Source organism: Hemiscyllium ocellatum, chromosome 9 (assembly GCF_020745735.1).
Source record: "Hemiscyllium ocellatum isolate sHemOce1 chromosome 9, sHemOce1.pat.X.cur, whole genome shotgun sequence".
Classification (NCBI taxonomy): Eukaryota; Metazoa; Chordata; class Chondrichthyes; order Orectolobiformes; family Hemiscylliidae; genus Hemiscyllium; species Hemiscyllium ocellatum.
The window spans coordinates 75,879,840-75,901,755 of NC_083409.1; the positions used below are offsets into that span (position 1 = coordinate 75,879,840).

Genomic DNA, 21,916 nt, shown 5'->3' on the forward strand with positions numbered 1-21,916 from the left:
ACCCCAGCCCGGACGGAATTTCACATTGGCTCCAAAGTCCCGTACTTCCCGCGGGAACCTGTGCCCCACAACCTGAGCCGCCTCCGGAATTTTCATTTTGTCCCTTTTAAGAATGTAAAAAGGCGGGCCTTGTATCGACTGCTGCTGCACACTGTCCACCTCTTCTCCCTCATCCACAGTCCACACACGCCTTGGCATGCCCATTTGCCACCGGGCGGTTGTGATCCCCAGTGGAGGGCTCTCTACGCTGGAGTCCTGCCCCTTTCTCTCGGGGATCTGAGGTGGAGGGTGCTGCATGCAGCGGTCCCCTGCAACCGCAGATTGCGGTGGTTCACGGACTCCCAGCCCAACTGCTTGTTCTGTGGCGCTGTGGAGTCAGTGGACCACGTGTATATTGGGTGTGGGCATTTGCACTCCCTGTTTGATTTTCTTAAAAACCTCCTCCTCTGCTTTTGGTTGCACTTCAGTCCCACGCTCTTGATCTTCGGGCAATCGGTACGGAGGAGGGAGGACAGGTCTGAAGACCTCCTCATGGGTCTGCCCCTGGGCCTGGCCAAACTGGCCATAAACAGGTCCAGGCAGCGGGCCGTGGAGGGGGTCGTTAGGGCCGACTGCCTGTCCCTCTTCCGCGGTTACGTTAGAGCCCGGGTGTCCTTGGAGAAGGAGTACACGGTCTCCACCAACACCCTGGAGTTGTTCAGGGAGAGGTGGGTGCCGCAGGGATTGGAGTGCATTATTTTCCCCCTCCAAATCTATTTTGCTTTAATCCCTGCCCTCCCCTTCACTGTTAGATCACACAGCATTGCCTTTTGTGAAGGGCACTGCTTGTCACTGGCCATTCGAGTGTTTCCTTTCTTCCTGGTGGTGGAATACAAATAAGGATTTAAATACCTGTTGTTCTTCACTATGTCCTACACCTACACACACACACACGACATGGGTGCTGGGGAAAATATAAGTACTACCACAGTTAGACGGTAGTGTGGGCCTAAGAGAAAAAAATAAACAGGAGGGTCAGAATCCTGTTCACTCAGAGAGCTGGCTCTGTGTCAAGGACTCTCCACGTGTGAATAAAGGGTGACTTGGTTACGAGAGTTTGGGAGTTATTTCAGGTAGCATTTCAGGTTCAGTTGACAGGAAGGCAAATACAAAATTAGCATTCATTTTGAAAGGACAAGAACATGAGAGCAGCGATGTACTGCAAAGACTGTGTCAGGCTCTGTTTCGACCGCATTTAGAGTATTGTGTGCAGTTTTGGGCTCCATACCAAAGGAAGCTTTGGGGGTCTCCAGAGGAGCTTTGCAACAATGAGGGCTTGTCATATGATGAGTGGTTGAGGATTCTGGGTATGTACTCACTGGAGTTTGGGAGAATGAGGGGAAATTTCATTGAAACTTACAGAATACTAAGAGGCCTGGACAGAGTTAACATGGAGAAATTCCACTTCAAGGAAATTCTTCAGTTAAAGGGTGGTGAATCTGTGTAACTCATTGCCACAGAAGGTTGTGGAGGCCAAGTCATTGAGTGTATTTAAGACAGAGATAGATTAGTGAGGGGATCAAACATTAAGGAGCAAAAGCAAGACAATGAGGTTGAGAAACATATTAACTATGATTGAATGGCAGAGTAGACTCGATGGGTTAAATGGCATTATTCTGCTCCTAGAGCTTATGGTCCTATGGGTTGGTTAGCTCATTTGGCTGGACTGAGCTAACCAACCCATAGGACTATAAGCTATAGGTTTGCAATTCAATGATGCCAACAGTAAGGGTTCACTTCCCGTCCAAACTGAGGTCAAAATATAGATTATGCATTCTGAACTTCACCCTTGCCTGAGGTGTGGTGACCCTCAGGTTAGACCCACCAACAGTTGTCTGTCTCTCTCTCTCTCTCTCTCTCTCTCTCTAACAAGAGAGCATGCCTATGGTTTACCAATGTGCAAACTCAAACAAAATATGTTTGCAAATAAATTTGCTTTACTGTTTCTGGTCCGATCAGTGTCGACTAATAAACATGTCAACAATGTCTGGAAGAAAGCTCCATATTAGGAATTCTGAAATACTTCTGTATTGCAGCAAAAATATTTTGCAAACTATTTCTTTGTCATTGGATTGTTTAGGTAAGATGAGATAGGTATTGTCAATGCAGAATCTCTGCACCCATCTTCTGACAAAAGATATCGCCAAGAGATTCCTGATGACTCATCAGGGAAGTGCATTGCTAGTGTGTGAATGGACTTTAAAATAAGGAAGATCCCAGTTTGATTTGGAAAAGCTAATCTCATCAATGGTGGCAGTGTGACACTTCATCTGGTTTACCATCAAACTATTGGGAAAGGAATGTCTGCCAAGTCAGTAACCACAAGCTTATGCTGAAAAGTGTGCCTACTTTAAGACAGGATCAGGGTTGAGTATGATGATCCATGGATAGAAGATAATTGCCTGCTTAAAGTATGGGAAGGCAGGCTGCACCAGAACCTAGCAACAACAAACTATTGATTGTGTATATCTTCACAGCAGAACCTGAATAACTATGCTTTCTTTAACCAAGAGATATTATTCAACCGGGCTTGGGAATGGGAAATTTTGCTGTATCTTTTTCATCGATGCCCAATTTAACTGTGCTGAGATTAGATTTATCAGCATAGATTAAACCCCCAACCTTCTGGCTGTCTGACTTGTGACAACATGATGCATTTAACAACTCACCCAACAAGGGCATTCCATTAACTGAATTTCTGCATAGTGTTTTTAAAAATGAAATGGGATTAAATTTGGGACTAATCCTGAATCCAAGGCTTCTTAGCCAATTTTGGCACTTTTAGGACTGTGAAAATAAGGCATCATGGTCCAGCAAACGATTATGGTTAGCAATTTGGTACAGGGAGAACAAAAGCCCCGGATCAGAAATAAATGGGATGCTATTAAGGCCAACTGGAATTAAAACTGTTCGAAGACTAAATCTGGAGGAGAAACCGGTATATAAATAGAATAGAAACAAAATATTGAAACCTGTCAGAATTATACAGCTTGTATTGAAACCTGCTCTGTTAAAAAAAGAACTAAACTATATTTTACATTTTTTTTCTTTCTTCAGAAGAACAAAACATAATTCATTCTTCCTAATGGAGGCAGAATAGCGCTTGCAGCTGATAATAGCTTGGAATAGGAATGACTTGCTAGAAACGGTTGGTAGAATGTTTTATCAGGCGAGCAGAGGAGGTCACATTGCAACTAGGCATGACATCACCGTGCTGGTTAAAGCTGGTGTGAAACTAAGTATGCAGTAGCTAGAATCAGGGATTTCCATAACTCCCTGAAGCAATTCTGAGCTAATGTAATGAGTGTATCAGAGAAATCTCACCGATCCTAGCTATTAACCGTACAATGCAGTATTTCTGCATCCTCATCCACACAAAAATAGTTTTCTCCATTGTAAAGAAGAATCTGCAGAAAATCTTTTTTTAAAATAAGTGTTGAAATAATATGTTCTGTTTAAGGACAATATCTACCTAGGTCCTTCAAGCTGACTTGTGCTAATAATGAAATGTCCTCGCTGCATCTAATATGTTTTAAAAATTAATTTACATTTTGTGTTGTTACTAACAGTCCCACTTCTAAATTATCAAAGATTGATTCTAATTTGAACCAATGCAATTGGTGGGTACATAGTTAGAATCGGATGTTGCTACTCAGATTGCCTTCACTGAAGGTTTGTTTGTGGTCCAGAATGGGATGTACTTTGGGGCTCATGCGAACATGTTTGTTTTAAGCTCAGTTGTAAACTTTAATACATCATATCCATTCGTCCCATAGTATCAAAATTAAAAGAAACGAGAAAAGTGCAAGCTGTTGCACAACACAGTCAGAACACTTCTAGTGGTGTTCAGGGGGTGGCAGGGGGAATGCATTTCACAGTGAATAACTTAGTGGGTCAGTGATCTTTCAGGAACGGTTGCGTAGGAAGCAGTTATACTTGTCAACAGAGCTGAGAGATTCTAAAATGGCAGAAAATTGTGAATGCTATATTCATTCGAGAATGAATTGGAGGAATTTGAGCATTTCAGGATTGAGCAAACTACTTTCAAAGATGCTTTCCAAAAGATCCTGATCCTCTTTCAATTTGTTACAAATTGTACCATACTTATTCTTCACTCAAGTTGCAGGAGAGGGATCTATCTGTAAATTTGTTCATTTTTAGTCTCATGATTCAGGAGCCACTGTGCATAATTTTTGAGCCATAATGGGTAGTGATTAGATACCCCACCTAGTGGATACAGTGAAGAATGTCAAACGTTAATTGTAATTACCTGTTTCTAGTTGCGTTTAACTGTAATGTTACACATCGCCCATAAAGTATCCAGGAAAGTCTAACTCAGGTTTAAAATGCTTTTGACCTGCTTAAGATTTAAGCAATTGAGTTTGATTCATGAGAATCAATTTCTTGAGGCGTGATCAAGAATGTTCGTTAAGTCCCGTTTGAAACTCAATTAGTTAGATCCGAAGTTTAGACCTGGAGTAATTTCACAAATATCTCATACAAATTTCTTTCTGAACTTCAAGAATTCAATATTTGTTATAGCTTCGGCTAAAAAGGGATGTTCGGCTTTGACAATCCTGAAATCCAAATTAAGTGCACAAAATAGTGTGGTTGTGTGAGCCAAGGGACATATGATTTAAAGCCGAAGTTCTTTCTTTGCAAACAACTTTTAGTACACAGTCCCTGACAATGATTGCTGTGAACTTTAATGAGGTTCTTATTTCACTAGCTTGTAAAGAAAAGTTAAAACATTTGCTGAACTGTAGCTGTTTTATGTGGATTTTATTTCCGTAAACGAATTTTGGCTGCACAACGCGAAGAATGACAGCAATGCAAACCTGAATATAAATTAACAATGAACTGAATGTATTTAATTCAAGAAGCATCCCTATTGTAGAACATTATAACAAAAGAAACATTCACTTTTTTCTGTATAAACCATTCTTCTCTTCACAAGAACTACTCAGTCTACTCATTTTAACAGTTTTTAAAAATGTTTTGTTGGGGGGAGGGGGAAAGGAGGGAGGACAAAAGCTGTATCAATAATTACATGGAAAATACACATTTTTGGATATTATGAGTACATAAGAAATTTCTTTTTACGTGATAAAGCACTAACATCAAGGGTTGTTTGCGAAATAGTTAATATTTCTATATATTTGTAATGCAAAAAAAAATGGATTGGCAAGCTTCTCAGTTTCGGCTGAAGCCCATGATTATTTGAACCGGTGAAGCAGCCAATTCTGCTTAAAATCTGTCAGGTCTGTTCAACAGTGACACCGGGTTGTCTGAGAGAGGGAAGAAATGCTTGCAAAATATCCTAGAGCCTGCAAGAAAATGATTTTAGTGCTTTCTGTGGTGACTTAGATGTCGCTCAGTGGAACAAAGGGTTAAACGATGGTCGGATTCTCTGGGGATTTCAGGTCTTATTGCTCATCTCTGCAGCCAAATAGAATTTAAAACAAAAAGGGGGTGTTTTGGTGTTGCTGAGCACGGTCTGTAGTTTCATTGATTTGGGCTCTCTTCCAGGTGATTGTTCCCCTTTAAAAGATGTATCCTTTCAGGGCACTCCACACAATGGCAGGAAACACAATTGAATGAGCAGCGAAGGAAGGTCGTCTTGGAAAAGGGGGAGGGGTAGGGAAGCTGAGAGGTCGGCTCGGCTGCTCGGCCATCAGTTGGTCGCGCCTTTTCGCAGCGGCCGCAGTTGTTGTTGGTGGTGGTGTCGTCCTCCCGGTTCTCTCCCCCCCCCGCTCTCATCATCACCCCCTTTGTCCCCGCTTGGTAACGGCTCAGCCAATCAGCGCGGCCTGCTGGAGCTGCCGTGAGGGGATTGGCTCGGAGTTTGAGTGGGGGGGAGGGGAAAGAGCTGAGGTTTTTCTTTGGTCAGGAGCCTGTGGAAAAAGCGGAGACAAAGCCGCAGCGGAGCCGCTGGCCGTTTGCGTGCGGCCGGGCGGCAACGGAGCGGAGTAGGCCCGGTCTGGCCCGTACCACCACCACCACGGGGAGGGGGGAGAAAGCAGGGGGAGATAGAGAGACTGTGGCAAAACCGGGCAGCGATCCAAGTACACCTGCATCAAAACTTTTTTTTTCTCTTTTTAAATCAGCAATAAAATCACTTTGGGTCGTTTCAAATGTTGTTGCACGGAACGACCCCCGTCGTCTTCATTTGTTTTACGTCTTCCCCTTCCACCTTGGCCGTGGTTGGTATTTCCCGTTGATGTGAAAGGTCACGGGTCAGCCCCGCCCCCTCCCATTGCCCCGCCCCTATCTCATCTCCTCTTTCCCCCCCCCTCCTCCATTTCCCCTCCTCCTCCTCCTCCTCCTCCAGCTGGAACATGAAGCCTAGGCTTTGCTTCCACTGAGCCCACAATCGTAGAGCTGGTTTCTACATTCATTCATCCCATGACTGTTACTGCTTTTATTTCTTCTCTTCTTCAACCAGAAGCCTTTAAACTCAGCACCAACAGCAACAAAAGATTTTAAGAGTACATCTGAAGCAGGGCTTCAGAAATACTGTTAAAGTGTAAAAGCTGTATGATAGTTTTTTATATTAAAAGAAAATATTAATACTGCGTAGACAATGTACAACACAGTTTGGAATATGGACAAATCTGATGCAGATTGGCGAGAAGTGATGATGCCATACTCAACAGAGCTAATATTCTACATTGAAATGGACCCTCCAGGTAACAATTCTTAATGTTTGACTGTGTTTTTTTTTCATTCTTTTGCTACTTTAAACCAGAGTTGCCCCCACCTTTGTCCTTTTGTGTTTTCACTGCTCTGTACAGAGATTTGCAGCTTCTGTCAAATTGATGGTCAGGCCTGTACCCTATTTACTTTATAGAGCATCACATTGATTTTATCTTTTATTTCTTTAAAGTATTTTACATACTGGATGTTGACATCAAGTTATTGTTGATACTTTTTGTCTGAAAACCACAAAATGTTTTGTGTATGGGAATTCATATGTACGTGTTAAACTTTATAAAGAAGATCTTCAGTGTTAAATTAATTTTGAGTGTCTAAAGAGCTTTGTCAAAGAAAAGTATTTTGATTGCATTTTTACATTTTAATTGTTTTCAAATTTTAAAAACAAACTTTTGAATATAAAAGCAAGTCACTGTAGAATGCCAGGATCTCTGTTCTCATGAAGAGAAGAGGGTAAGTTTGCATGTAAGGGAGTTAATGTGAACAGCATAGGCAATAAGAGGGTTTCTTTGTAGGCCATATTAGCCTTGCAGGAAAAAAAACAACTTTTTCTTTACAAGCAACATTCCTAAAGTCTAATATTGTCCTAGATCTTTTTTGAAATGAAAAAGATAAAAAGGAGAGTTGAGAGGGTATTATTTTGCAAAGGTCTGAAGAATTTCAGGAAATTTGGAATGCTAACTCTATTGCATTCTCAGGGCATATTTGGAAAACTGCAAAATAATCATTAACCCTTTGAGTGCTGCGACTTCGATTTTTTTTTGGCGACATTTCTATTCACCAAGGTTTTTGAATGAAATCATTTTTAATTTGCTTTGTTTCAATTCTGCTGTCCAAATTTCCAATTTTGTAGATGGTTTGGGCTGGAATGACTAATTGTGGAAGTTTCCAAGGAAATCTGGACCTCTTTTGAGTTAATAACAAAATGCTAAAAGTTTAATAATGCTCCATTTTTAAAAACAGAGACCCACCAGATTAGGAGACAATAGCCAGTGAGAGGATCTAACCGTTTTCAGATCAGGGTATGGGGGGATTGGGGGTGGGAAAAGAGTGTGATGATGGTGGGGGGGAGGAGGGTGGAGCTTCTGCAGATGTTTCATTTTAATATTTATTGAAGAGAAACATGATTCTGCTTGAACTTGGCGTCATTTCTGTTGGAAGCTGGAGTGTGCTTTGTGAGCTTTGAATACCTAGTCGGTGTGTGAACTCAGCACTACACCGATCCACTGGCCAGCTTCTTCCCGGCAGAGTGCTGTACACAGACCATGAAATCCTGGTAGCCTGGCGACTTTCTGGATGTGATTGTAATGATAAGAGTTTGGCCAGACTTTCCCCTTCTGGCTGCTACTCCCTTTGGATCACTGCAGATCGCATTGCAATGTCTAGGGATTCTTAGGTGAGCTTACAGAGGAAATAGCTATTTCTACAACCAGCCATTTTAACTTTTATTTTATTTTTGTATTTGGTGAGTTAATGCAGTAGATGTGTTGAGTGAATTTAAAAGTAGTTGATGCATACTTTCAAAGAAATGTATTGCTTAGCAACTCTATCAGTGCCAACTGGCTCTGTCTTGCCCCTAAACATTTTGTATCGACTAAAAATATTTGTTAAAACTGGAAAGTTGACCTCAGCAGATGAAAATAATGTTTCTCTTTAAAGAATACAACAAATTTAAGGCACAGTACAGTTTAGGTACTGATGCTATGATGCTGGCAGGAATTTCATTTGTATTCTGAAGATGTGCAGCCATATCGAGTCCTTGCAAATGATGTCACTTGGATTTGAGAAGACAATAGCATTCTGAAGAGAACTCTTTGCAAAAGTCAAGAATATTTCAAGTATTTTTCCAAAACCTCTCTGCAAAAGTGATAAGTAACAATGCAGTTGTAACAGAGAAATGACATATTTTTACCCAATATTTTTGTTTACAGACAGTCATCAAATGCATAGTGGTAGGAATTAACACCACCTATATTGAATTCATCGTCCCAGCCTTCACATTCTGATGGAGCTCAGCCATGTACACTGTGCAGCTAAGAGTATACCACCACGAGATGGGGAAGAGGGGAAGGCGGTCATGGCTCAGATCCTTGATAGTGTCACAGCACCAAGCCTCTTTAAGGGGCTGAGCTTAATGCTAATGTTCTGTCAGGGTATTGCTTAACTATTATGCTGCACTTGAATCCATTGTTAAACTGCCAAGTCCTACATGCGAGACCAGGGTAAGAAAAAGATATGGAACATATTGCAGGCACACTGTAAAGTTTCTGAATCAAATTTTGAAATAAATCTAATTCCATGCTAATAATTCTTTCTTTTTAGCCAAATACATCTTCATAGTAAATACAAAATATGCTGCATTTTACAGTGGTAGGGCAGATTTGTATTTTAAGATGAGTTTGAATGTAAGGATTATTTTTAGCAGCAATTACTAATTATTGAGAAAAGAAATAATACAAAGACATTCTGTATTTCATCTGTGTGTATCAATAGTGATATAATAGTGTGTGTATGTAATGTCACGTTATCAGCCCTGTTCATGCACTGACTTCTGTCAGAACTGTTTAGTGTCTCCCAAGAATTAATCAATTATTCAATTTGAGCTTCGTTTCTATGTGAGAATTCACCTATATACAAGGATGCTTTATGTAATTGCAGAGGCAGTATTGTCACGCATCCCTTTGAAATAGAAGCTGTTCTACTCATACAAAGGCCTCAGCAGGGTTTGGGCTCTTGCTAACTAAACAGTCAACTGCTTGTCGTATACATATTTTGACAAAGCTGATCAATCCACAAATAAGTGGCCCAGGATTCAATACAGATGTCTGTTGAAAGCATTTTGCCCCCAAATTGAGATTAGCTATCGTCTAACTGAATTAATTTAAAATTTTATATTATCCAAATATTCCTTGGCTCTGCATATCTCTATCCTCTTTGCTCCCTTGCTTGCCCTTTTCCTCACTCACTTTTACATTTTCCCAAACTTTCAAAATATGATCCAAAACGTAATTAACCATGTAATTCAAACAGTGCAATGTCAACTTGGTGGGTGGTGAGGACTCTGCTTCACTGTATGACAGCTGCAGCTTAATAGGACTGCCACTTTTCATGCTTAAAGGGTGTAACTAAAAAGCAAGAAGCTATGTGCCAGGAAAGACCTAACCTTAGAACAGCTGGTCACAAGCACTCTGTTTGATTAAGTCAGGCAAGTAGCTCACACGAGTAGGTATAAACTAATTTGGACTATATGATAGGTTGTCACCTTATTTTCAGGCAGCTCTTTAAATCTTGAGTCATATATTACAAGATTCTTTGTGCATTTCAGCTTTTTGTGTTGGTTTGTAACAATTATATAATTGACAATTTGTTCCTCATGTACATGCAATAAATATCCAGCAATTCTTAATTTGAGGCAGAAGTGAAGGATACTGAGGAGTTTCATTGTGTTTAAACAGGTGTAATTTTCTTGTAGTGTGAAGAATTAAAGTTCACGTTAAGGATTACAGTAATTCCTAAGGGAAATAAAAATGCTGGAGATTTAACCATTTATTCTGTGATGATTCACTCACTGAGTGGAGTATCTTCTGTCGTGTTTTACTAAAACTTCTCTCGGTTACCAAGAACTGAAGCAGCAAACCAAGCTTGGAGCAGTTACTCAGATCCAACTTGATTTGATACAGATGAACATAATATTATTGATGGATGCAGCACAGTCAAGGAATCTGTGGACTTCTGGAAAAAAAAATGGAGTGATTTTGTATTTCTGTTGCTGCATCTTCGAAACAATAGATATGTAAGAGCATGTAATGGGACTTGAGGCAAACTGGGTTTAGTTTATGAACTCTGTAACCCCATGACTCAACAGCTTATATAAATTAATTTACAAACTTAACATTTCAAGTCTAAAAAATGCTTGCACACTAACAATTTTACATTTGAAGTCCATCTCTTTAAACTATTATTTTGTTCTAACTGCTAATCTTCACTGTTTTATTGACCTCCGAGTAGAATGTAATGAAACTAATAAGATAGTTACAAGAAAATGAATAAATTCAAGATGGGAACCAGTCTTTCATTAGCGTTCACGCAATACCTTGGTTTACAGTGTTTTCCACATGCCGGTGTACCTGCACCATTTAGAAAAGTATTGTTAAGAACCCAAAGTACTCAATTCGTACAATTGAAGGAAGAACATATTGTAGGTAATTGTAAAAGTGCTTTGCATTTTAAATGTTTATTTTATGCAGAACATTTCAATTTTATGCACTCTACAAATTTGAGAGTTCAGATGAAAATGATTCAAATGGTTTCCTTCTGTCCTGTATAATATTGGTTCTGTGCTATTTTAAATCCATGTCCCATCTGTACTACATTTCCAGAAAAACTTTGACTTAATTACAAATTTTGAAGGATTAAACATCAGCTGAAACTCCTGCGTAAATGTGTGATGGGGTTTGCTTTGCATTTTAGTGACTTATGCCAAACTGCATTTATACCAAGTGGTAACAAATGTAGATGTGTAGCTGTTTTTCTTTGTTATTGTAACAATCTACACTTATTCTAAAACTTTGATCCAGTGGGAAAAAAAATTGTTGATGAATCAGGACATTTGAATAGTGTTCTGAGACAGTTTGACAGTAATGCTGATGGATTTTTTTTCATTGCCAGTAATAATTGTGGAGAAAGGAAAGGCAAAATGCAATTATTGGGGCATGTAAAATTGATCTCATCGATTTTGTTTTTTTCTGAAATAGTGATTATTTCAAATTCAACAGCACATGGTTTGTCTAAATGGTCTTCATTTTCAGGTGCTTAAAGCCCTGTTATCAAAACCCTCAGCAAAAGGTTTAAAGGAACAAAAATTAGGATAGATTGGGCAGTAAGCAAATGTTGGTAAATAGGCTCTGAACAAGACAAAGTCTGTTATGTGAAGGGCTATTGAAATTTATAAATTTATTGCAGAGAAAATGTATATTTCCAAACATCAGCTTTGAATGGAATGAAGGGCAGCTTAGGTCCCCGTGTGTGTGGAGATATTGTATACAGACAGAGAGAGAGAGAGAGACAGAGAGAGAGAGAGAGAGAGATGGTGTCTTTAATGTCTGCTGCTTGCTGTAACACACTTGCACTTTATTACTATCCTCCATAACGTCAGAAACATACGATCCTCATGCAGCACTCTGATTGGCTAGAACATCGTCTTCATTCAAAAGGTAAATACTGGCAGGAGCTTCTGATATAGGGCTTTAAGTTCAGCAAATGCCAAGTTCAACCTCATTAGCAAGTATGCTACCAAGGAGCGAATCTGGCACATATAAAAGAATTGACAATGCACCAAGTAGACATGCTGCATTTAGTAATGCATGCCAACCTCCTTTCGGAATCATTCACCATACACGGTAAGGCAATAAAGATGCAACATTCTGAACTCTATTGAAAAGGAAAACGTCATTTGGAGTGTAGAGTATTAAAAGATGGAGACTAAAATCTTAAAATTGGCTATTGTTGAAAATCATTTAGATTTTCTCTGTTCATTTATGTGATAAAATCCATTTATTTTGAATAAAACTTTGTCCCCCCCTTTACTATTTTACTATTACTCTAAAACTGCTTTCACTGGTAACCAGTGATATTTGCTTAGGTTAGAGTGCTACTAAACTAATTACCGCTTCTAGTGGGTGTTCCTCGTATTAAAAACAAATAGCAATCCATCTTATAGGCTACTTTAAAAAAAGGTGCTTTGAGGCAGTGATCTTCTAATTTTTCCAAAATACCTTCCTCTCTGCTCAATGATGCAGTAAACTCAGGGTAGTTTTAGACATGTAAGATCAGCAAGAGACTTCCCACCCAGTCTCGTTTTAGCCAGCATTGTGAGAGCTATGTTAAAATTAGGAAATAGTGAAATGACGTGATTTGTTGGGTTTAGCCTGAATTACAGTTTATGTGAAATGGCTTTTGGATGGCATCACTGGGCCACATACAGAAACGTGATGCTGTTTCAGATAGTGGGTTTGTCACTCATTTTCCTTCTGAAGTATTTAAATTTTTATTTTTTTACTATTGCTACAGATGGGCTGTTGGAGCATATTTATTTTAACAGGGCATTGCTGGTTCAAATTGAGCCAATATTAATATTTGGTGTATTTTTAAAGGTTTGCTGGTATATTTTGACTGACAAACCATCAAGGGTCTTGACCAGAAATTCAGTGAAATACATAAGCGTATTTTGTAATAAACTCCAGGGTATCTTAAATTTAAGTGCCAATGTTTATAACGCAAGTGTTTGGTACACTTTCATTCAACATAACCAACTGTGTTTTGGGGCCAATGTTTAAAGGACATAACATGGGCAGTTGGAGTAGCTGGGAATGTGATGAAATGTGAATTAAACTAATATATAACTTCAATTTATTTAATGGTCATCAAAATTGGAAAGAAAATCTCTACTAAAAAGATTTCAACTAGAGTGTCCATTCATTTAAAAAAAAATGGCTTTACCATGTCAGCTTTGATCAATATTCACGTTTTAAAGAACTCTCAGAATGTGATTGATATAATGACTATGCCAGTAAAAATACCCATGATCCTTTATTTGGAAAGAATTAATGGATTGCTGTGGACCATTTTTTCTTTTCCAAATCCAGTACAAAATAGTAATAGCCCAGGATGTGTTTTCCATAACCAAATCATGACTGTACCATGCTGACGCCATTGGCCTTAAAACTATGAAAAGATCTCTGTAGAATTCAGTATGTAGAAGTTCACCCATTCCTGAAGTAATCCTCGAAAGGAATGTGGAGGGTTATGTAAAGTGTTACCACACACAAGCACATGGTTCTTGATTGTGTGATCAATCTGGGCTGACTTTATTCGTTTCATTTGTTTTAGGGTGAAATGTATGTTTTTGTGTTTTGTCAGTCATGAAACTCAACTCTGTCTAATGGAAAAACTTGGAGCAAAAGCGATTTAGTTCAACCCACCAACAGCCGCAAAAGAATTTACTCGGTGTTTTCAGAGTTTGCAATTGTATTTGCATTCAATAATTTTAACGAGTTTAGTCTGGTTGACTTGTAGTGAATCTGAACTGATAGTTGCCAGTTTTGTTGTATCTGCATAATAATGAGTACAGCTCTTCCATTTCAGGTGCAGCCTTGGAGCAGACTTTCATACTGGATGTAGTGTTTTTTTAATATATTGAATTTGTACATTTATTATTCAGTCAAGAAATTACTGAAGGCAGATCCAGTTAAAGGAAATATTAAGTCTTGTTTCAATAGAGTATTTTGAGAGACTATTGTCTACTTGCACTTTTCTAATGCATTTGCAGATGTTTGCAAAGCTTCTGCCCTCTTGCAAAAAATTCATTGATGCAAATTAAAAGTTTTTGAAATTCCACTGTTTAAAATGTTCAGAAAATATTCATGTGTAGCATTCATTGGGATAAAATGGTGGAGTACCCACCATTTAAGCTCAAGATTAATGGGAGCATCACAGACACTTCTCAACCATTTGAACTGGTGAGCTTGCCAAGAGAATGTTTTCCTGTTGTACACTGATTTAAAATATTGAGAAAAGCAGTATTTGCATTTGATTTTTTTTCTTATGTTGACCACAATTTTCTTGCACGCATGCTTTTTTATGTTTGTAGCATTCACCTTTTTAGAAGCTTTGTATCCATTGCCCTCTTTGTTCCCTTCGCACAAAATCATTTCCCTTACAAGAAAGGAGAGGCTGAATAAGCTGTGGCTGTTTTCCTTGGAGTGTTGGAGGCTGAGGGGTGACCTTATAGAGGTTTATAAAACCATGAGAGACATTGATAGGATAAATAGACAAGGTCTTTTCCCTAGTCCAGAACTAGAGGGCATAGGTTTAGGGTGAGAGGGGAAAGATTTTTTAAAAAAAGGACCTAAGGGGCATCTTTTCACGCAAAGAGTTGTTTGTGTCCGGAATGAGCTACCAGAGGAAGTGGTGGAGGCTGGTACAATTGCAATGTTTTAAAAGGCATTGGTAGGGGTATATGAATAGGAAGGGCTTAGAGGGTTATGGACCAAATGTTGGCAAATGGGACTTAATTAATTTGGGATATCTGGTCGACTTGGACAAGTTGGACCAAAGGGTTTGTTTCTATGCTGTACATCTCTCTGACTCTATATTAAAGTCTTTCGAAACTTAAATGCCCCCATTCTCACTTAATCATTGGGTAAGCAAGAGCCAGTTGGCTTCTAGCAGCGGACTGAATTTGCTTGCTTTTGAACTGAATTTAAGGATGCAGTCATTAGAATATCCTCAAACTAGTTATTCTGGGTTCATAAATACCTGATTTTAGAATTCATCACCCTCTTTATTTTTGTGACTGAGTTTTTATGATCATGCCTTGCAATGTTTCTCTGAATTTCTTATTAAGTAGTTAAATCAAAGGCTTTTACTGCAATCTTAAATAATTAACCAAGTAAGAATCAAGAGTTGGGCTTGTACTTCTGTTTGAGATTAAAAGGAGTCTGCATAGTCTAATTCAAAGTAAAGCATATTTATTTAAATGAGCTCCTAGCGAGATGTCCTTATGTTTTTTTTAATGAAATTTTGTGAATTGGTGGAGTAATTGTTTTTAAAGGAAATGTATCATACAAATGCCAGACATTACTTTGTGGTGCATAATATAATGAAAAGGTTAAGCCTGAAGTATCTCATGGAAAGCACATTTCTACGTTTGTGTTGCATCAGCAAGAATGATTGTAGGTTAAGAATATGTAACCATAGCAATTGCCAAACTAAACTAACAGTACAGAGTTCTATTGGACAACAGAGCCAGAGAGTAATTATAGCTTTTAGATCCAATTATCTAAAGACTTAGTAATTAGACATTTTTTGAAAAGAATTATCATAAAATTTTCATAAGTGGCAAGTTTCTTTAATTGAATTGTTTGAGTGCTGTGTACAATTTAAGGGTCTGTTTGATTAGTTGTGAATATTGCATGGGTTTAATGTGCTCAATGTTTAAGGAATGTTAAATGAGCTTCTGCAACGTTGAGTCGCAACCTAGTATGGAATGTTCAAACTACTAACTTTACTGTCTTGGATTACACTACAGTTTTGATTTGAATTAGTGTCCTTCTCTTTATCCTGAGTAACTTGTGTTCATGTTTGAACAAATGCTAAAATTTAAATACAGAAAATGATACAAAGATTAGCAGTATTGATTGCCACCTGAAATTGTAATTGCTTAAGGTTAATTTTATTTTGAAATGAAGGGCAAGAGACAAAACACTAGTGTTTCTGTTTTTGGATAATGAGCCTTTTGAGCTATGTTGACTTGAAATTACTTTTTTTTTCTGGAAGAAATATAGGCTAGCAAAATATAAATTCAAAAATGATGTAGCTCCATTTAATAGAGCTGTTTCAAGTTACTTCTATTTTCATCGTCTTTGCCCTAAACTTGATGTGAAGTTTCTTTTGTTTGGAAGCTAAGAGTTGTAATGGGTTGTAATTTTGGAAACATTGTCGTTTTTTTTTGTGGTGAGGTGGAATGCATTTAGTGTCCAGTTATCATTTGCATGCGGAAGAACTAATGTGAAGGGAGGGGGAAAACCTTTTAATGAATTTGCCCATATAATGGATATGTTTGAAGGGATCCATTCCAGATTGGTAATTTAAGACTAACTGAACACAGTTAATTCAGATCGAGAAGGCAGGGCATAGGTACAATCATCAGTCTGTTGTAACAGAACTTAGTGCAGTAATAAAGGTGCAAGGTTAGACTTAGACCCCTTAGGTAGTGAACAAATATTTAGCCAAGGTGATCTGTGATTTTTGAGAATTAGCATGCGTTTAGCTGTGATAACTCATTGAATAGAGAATATTAATTGTCAACACAGCAGAATGAATGATGGTAATTTGGGTGAAGACTAGCATGTGAGTCATTGCCATCTAATGTTAAATACAAAGAAAATTAGTGGGTTGAGGGTGAATGGCATGCCAGAACTAAATTACTACGGTTTAATTTTTACCTTCAAATTTGTCTCATGTGCAAAAGTGTTTGAGAAAATAAAACGTCTTCCAGTAATTCCTGCTTTGAAGAGAAATAAAACTCCTCAGAGTCAGAATTATATTGCATAGAAACAGACCCTTCGATTCAATTCGTCTACACCGACCAGACATCTAAACTGATCTCGTCCCATTTACCAGCATTTGGCTCCTATCCCTCTAAACTCTTCCTATTCATATACCTATCCAGATGCCTTTTAAAAGCTATAATTGTACTAGCCTGGTTCCTGATGAAGGGCTTATGCTCGAAACGTCGAATTCTCTATTCCTGAGATGCTGCCTGGCCTGCTGTGCTTTGACCAGCAACACATTTGCAGCTGTGATCTCCAGCATCTGCAGACCTCATTTTTTACTCCTCAACCTCCCCAAGGAGCTCATTCCATACATGCACCACCCTCTCCATGCAAACATTGCCCCTCAGGTCCCTTTTCAATCTGTCCCCTCTCAACTTAAACCTATGCCCTCACTTTGGACTTCCCAACCCAGGGAAAGGACTTTGACTATTCATTCCATCCATGCTCCTCATGATTTTATAAATCTTTAATAAGGTCACCCCTCAGCCTCCAACGCACCAGGAAGAAATGCATCCACCTATTAAGTCACTCCCTACTGCTCAAACCCTCCGTCTTCTGCATCATCCATTTAGATCTTTTCTAAGCCCTTTCAAGTTTGGCAATCTCTTTCCTGGAGCTGGGAGACCACAATTGAATGTAATTTTCCAAAAGTGGTCCCACCAATGTCCTGTACAGCTGCGACATGATGCCACAACTCTCAGAAAGGTATGAGTGTGAACTTACCTTGTATTTGAATTACTAAACCATATATCTGTACTGCATTTCATGGCAAAATTGGCACGAGAGCCAAATTGTGATTAATTTGTTCTATGGATTAGGCATGCTGTTTACCATACTTAATACGAAAAGAGCTGCTTATCCAATCAACATGTTTCAGATTTGAACCTGGATATTTCAGTTTAAACTTGAACCTGCTGGATCACTGTGCCAATTCCGGAGGTGTACAATGTCTAGTTTCTTTTTCTGTAGGAGAAAGTGAGGTCTGCAGATGCTGGAGTATCAGAGCTGAAAATGTGTTGCTGGAAAAGCGCAGTAGGTCAGGCAGCATCCAAGGAACAGGAAATTCGACGTTTTGGGCATAAGCCCTTCATCAGGAATTCCTGATGAAGGGCTTATGCCCGAAACATCGAATTTCCTGTTCCTTGGATGCTGCCTGACCTACTGCGCTTTTCCAGCAACACATTTTCAGCTTTCTTTTTCTGTAGTCTGTTAGCTCAGACAGTACTAACATCTATAACAATAACATGCTTCTTACATGTTCCATTTTGTCTTTAGATGAATTTGCTCAGTTCTTGAATTAAATGTCTTGACCGTTTGGGGGAATAATCTGAGATCTCAGATATTGAGGGAAAGATGCACAGAGAGGAATTGGAGATAAATGTTACAATTTATTTCTCAATACAAGTTTCATTTGGGTAGGAAGTACCAGAATACGTGGAGGCTTATTTCACATGTTGGGGATTGATGTTGAATCAAAATAAAATAGAAAAATCAGTTGGAAGGAAAACCCAAAATGAAAATCATCATCTCCATTTACTCTTTACCAGTGGGAATTCTGTATCATTTGTGAATAATTTCCAACAATGTAGTGAAACTGAAACTGAGAGATGATGGTTCTCGCGCATAAAACTGTTCAGCACATTATTTGAATGAGGGCAAACCCTTTAGGGTTCCTCAACATGTTTAAGCTGGCTTATGAAACTTGATATCTAGTAGTTATCATTATCTAAGACTTTTATTTTTAAAGCTTAGAGTATAACTGTGACTCCTACATCAGTAGAATTCTGCACTGTTGTGATTTTTGCATAACAATTTTCCATCAATGTTGAAACTAATAATTACTCCTAAATGACCACTGCCTTCATCGGTTTATCTTCAGTGCAGATAGGGTAAGTTATCTTCACTGTCTTAAACACTGATTTCTGCAAAATTCTTCTAGATTAAGAACTCTGAAGTATCCAAAACTTGGATCACTTGGATTAGAAACTTGGTTCAATTTAACCTTGGATCTTCAAAATTGTATCTGATAATTTAACTGTGTTAAAATATTTTCAGTGTAGACACTATTTCAATCAACTGGAAACTACTTTTCACAGCAGCATATGTATGCCATTCAGTTCCTTGAGTCTGCTTCATTATTCGGTTAATTGGATCATGGCTGACCTGTATATCAACTCCATTTACTTGCCTGGGCCAAATTACCTTTGATAACCTTGCCGAACACAAAGAAATCTTGTTCTCTACTTTAAGACAAGCCCTTAAGTATTATTTGGTGGACTGCAGCAATGTGCCATGATTTTTAATTTCAGCCATGGGTAGTTAAAGCAGGTAGACCCTAAGTAGACTTCAGCCAGAATGAGAATCAAACCCTTGATCTTTTAATCAACCTGTTCAGAGATGTCCTTACACTTCTGCAGCAGGAGAAACTTAAAACCAGGCTTCTTCATCCAGAGGTAGGGACAAAACTTCTGTGCCACAAGAACCCTAGGAATCAAACCCTAGGAATCAATCCCTATGCTGTTGACATGAAATCAATTCACATACTGGCCTTATAGCCAACTGAATTAGCCAACTCCCTAAAAATTGTCATTGTTTTTTGATTTAGGAATGAGTTGTAAATTTCCATTAGCCCTCATGTGAGGAGGTGTTTGACTTCATCCTGAACAACATATTCTGGTCTCTCCCATCAAAGGAAATTATTTTATTTTCTCTTGTTCTTTGTCTAATGCGTGGTCTCTTGCTCTCGACTCTTTTTTCCTCTCCAGCCCCACCCTACCATCAAATCCTTAAATCATCTCAAACACCTCAATTAATTGAGTAAAAAGTGAGGTCTGCGAATTTCCTGTTCCTTGGATGCTGCCTAACCTGCTGTGCTTTAACCAGCTACACATTTTCAACCTCAATTAATTGGCCTGTTGAATGTTTGTTTTTTTTAAGAAAACACAAGTCTAAGTCAATGCAATCTTTCTCAATGTAATACCTATGGCCCCATTACCATTCTGGTGCATCGTCATCTCCCCCCAAAATTAATGCATCTATCCTGAGGTAGCGTGACCAAACCCCAGTCGATTTCTAGTTAGAATGTTGGTACAGTCTGGTACACAATTTGCCCCTTTTTATTTCAACCCTCTTGAAAGAAAGCCAACATTCTGCTAATCTTTTTAATTATTTTGTACTTGTTCAATAGGTTTCACTGATTCCGTAGATAACTCAATCTGTCTGATCATGTACTGTTTTTAGATTCTTAGCATTTAGAAAATACTTTGGTCTTTCCTTGGGTTCAAAGTTGGTGACCTCTGAATCTCCCTACATTGGACTCCACCTGAGATTTTCCCCACTCATTTAGTTTATCACGTCTCCTTTGCAATTATTTCCTTCCATTTGCTCCATTTATATTGCTGACAGCACTAAAATAAGTGGCACACTTAGATGTCTGATTCTCTGTCTCTTCATCAAAATCATTTGTAAACATGATGTAAGATTTGCAAACCAGTACAGATGCCCAGAAGATGCCAGTGATCATCGTGCCAGTTTGGGTGCATACTCATTATTCCTACTTGGTATTCTAGTCCGAACCAATTCCGATTCAGGCGAGTAGTTAGCAGCCCAATCTTTGTCTTGTATCAAATCTTGTCAAATGACTTCTCGAAATCTTATAAATGGCATCCATAGGTACTCCTTTTATCTATTTCATTAGTTACCCCCTTTAAATTCAATTAATGAAACAATATTAATGGTGATCATTAAAATACTGAGTTTTGTAAAAATCTGTAACTTTCATAAATGGTGTTTTTTCAGATTAAAAGTCATCTGTCTGTTCTTATCTAATCTGATTTACATGTGACTCCTTGCACACAACAATGTAGTTGACTCTGAACTATCCTCTGAAATGGCCTAAAAAAAACATTCAATTGTATTCAAGAAAACAGCTCACCACTGCCTTCAAGATCAATTAGGAACAGACAATGAATGTTTGTTTTTACCAGTAATTCCTGTGTCCAAATGTGGTGCATCATTTGCAAGTCCGTGCTGACTTTTTCTGGTCGACTCGTGTTTGCTCAAAAGCTCAATACTGCTGTACCTAACAAATCTACAATTGATATTAGGCTAACGTGTCCTAAACATCCTAGGTTATCTCTTGCCCTTCTGGAATAAGAGGATGTTATTGACTGTCTTCTGTTCAAAGGGGACAATTCCACAATCAACTAATTTCCTCACCTTGTTTTAATACCCTTAGGTGGAAAATAGGTAGTCAACAGATTTGGCTACCTTTTGATCTTGTGGCACAATGGTAATGTCCTTACCTCTGGATCAGAGGTCACTTTACCCTCTATGTTGTAACATATCCAAGTAGGTTAGATTTTCCTGCTCCTTGGATGTTGCCTGACCTGCTGTGCTTTTCCAGCAACACACTTTCAACTCTGACTTTAAAAATTGTTGGTATCCCATTAGGTAGTTGCTCCCTTTAAATTGATGTTTCAAATTAATGACCTTTCATTTAAACAAAAAAAAGTATCTTTGTTCTGCCTCCATTGATGCTGTCTGACCTGAATATTTCCCGTGTTTCCTGTTTTTATTCTGTTTTTGTTGAGTCATTCTTCCCCTTGTTTGTTAACGTCTGCTGGCCTGGCTCATTGTTCCTGTTCACCTGCAGCATTCATCAGGTGGTTCAGGAGCTTTGATCCAAAATTTCTTACCTACTATGGAGATTGCCACCAGAGAAACTAACAAAATAAGAACATAGCAAATCAAAATGAGTAATCAGTAAATTAACAGCCAAAATCTCTGCTGCTTGTGTATCACCATTCTGTTCAAGCACAGGTATTTTACTGTTGTGAAGAAGAAATATAGAGGACTTTTGAATTTCTATTTCTTGTTTTGTCTCTTTCTATTGCTTGCAGCTCTTCCTCCGAAGCCACCTAAACCCATGACGTCAATAACTGCCAATGGAATGAAAGATAGTGGAAGCATCTCTCTACAAGATGCTGAATGGTACTGGGGAGATATCTCTAGGTCAGTATATCAACTCTGTCTGGTGCATCCTAACA

General features: G+C 38.6%; 1 protein-coding gene across 3 annotated transcripts in view; it reads left to right on the forward strand.

Moving 5' to 3' along the window:
• pik3r3b (phosphoinositide-3-kinase, regulatory subunit 3b (gamma)) overlaps positions 1-21,916 on the forward strand; it is a 558,098-nt gene that overhangs the window by 516,903 nt on the left and 19,279 nt on the right. The window contains exons 1-2 of one of the 3 annotated variants that reach the window (XM_060830479.1): positions 5,917-6,728; positions 21,770-21,881. In XM_060830479.1, the coding sequence (XP_060686462.1) occupies positions 6,623-6,728; positions 21,770-21,881 (218 nt within the window). In that variant the 5' untranslated portion in view covers positions 5,917-6,622. Of the gene's footprint in view, positions 1-5,916; positions 6,729-12,087; positions 12,153-21,769; positions 21,882-21,916 lie in introns of those variants that run through there. The other 2 variants (XM_060830480.1, XM_060830478.1) reach the window with 2 other exon arrangements.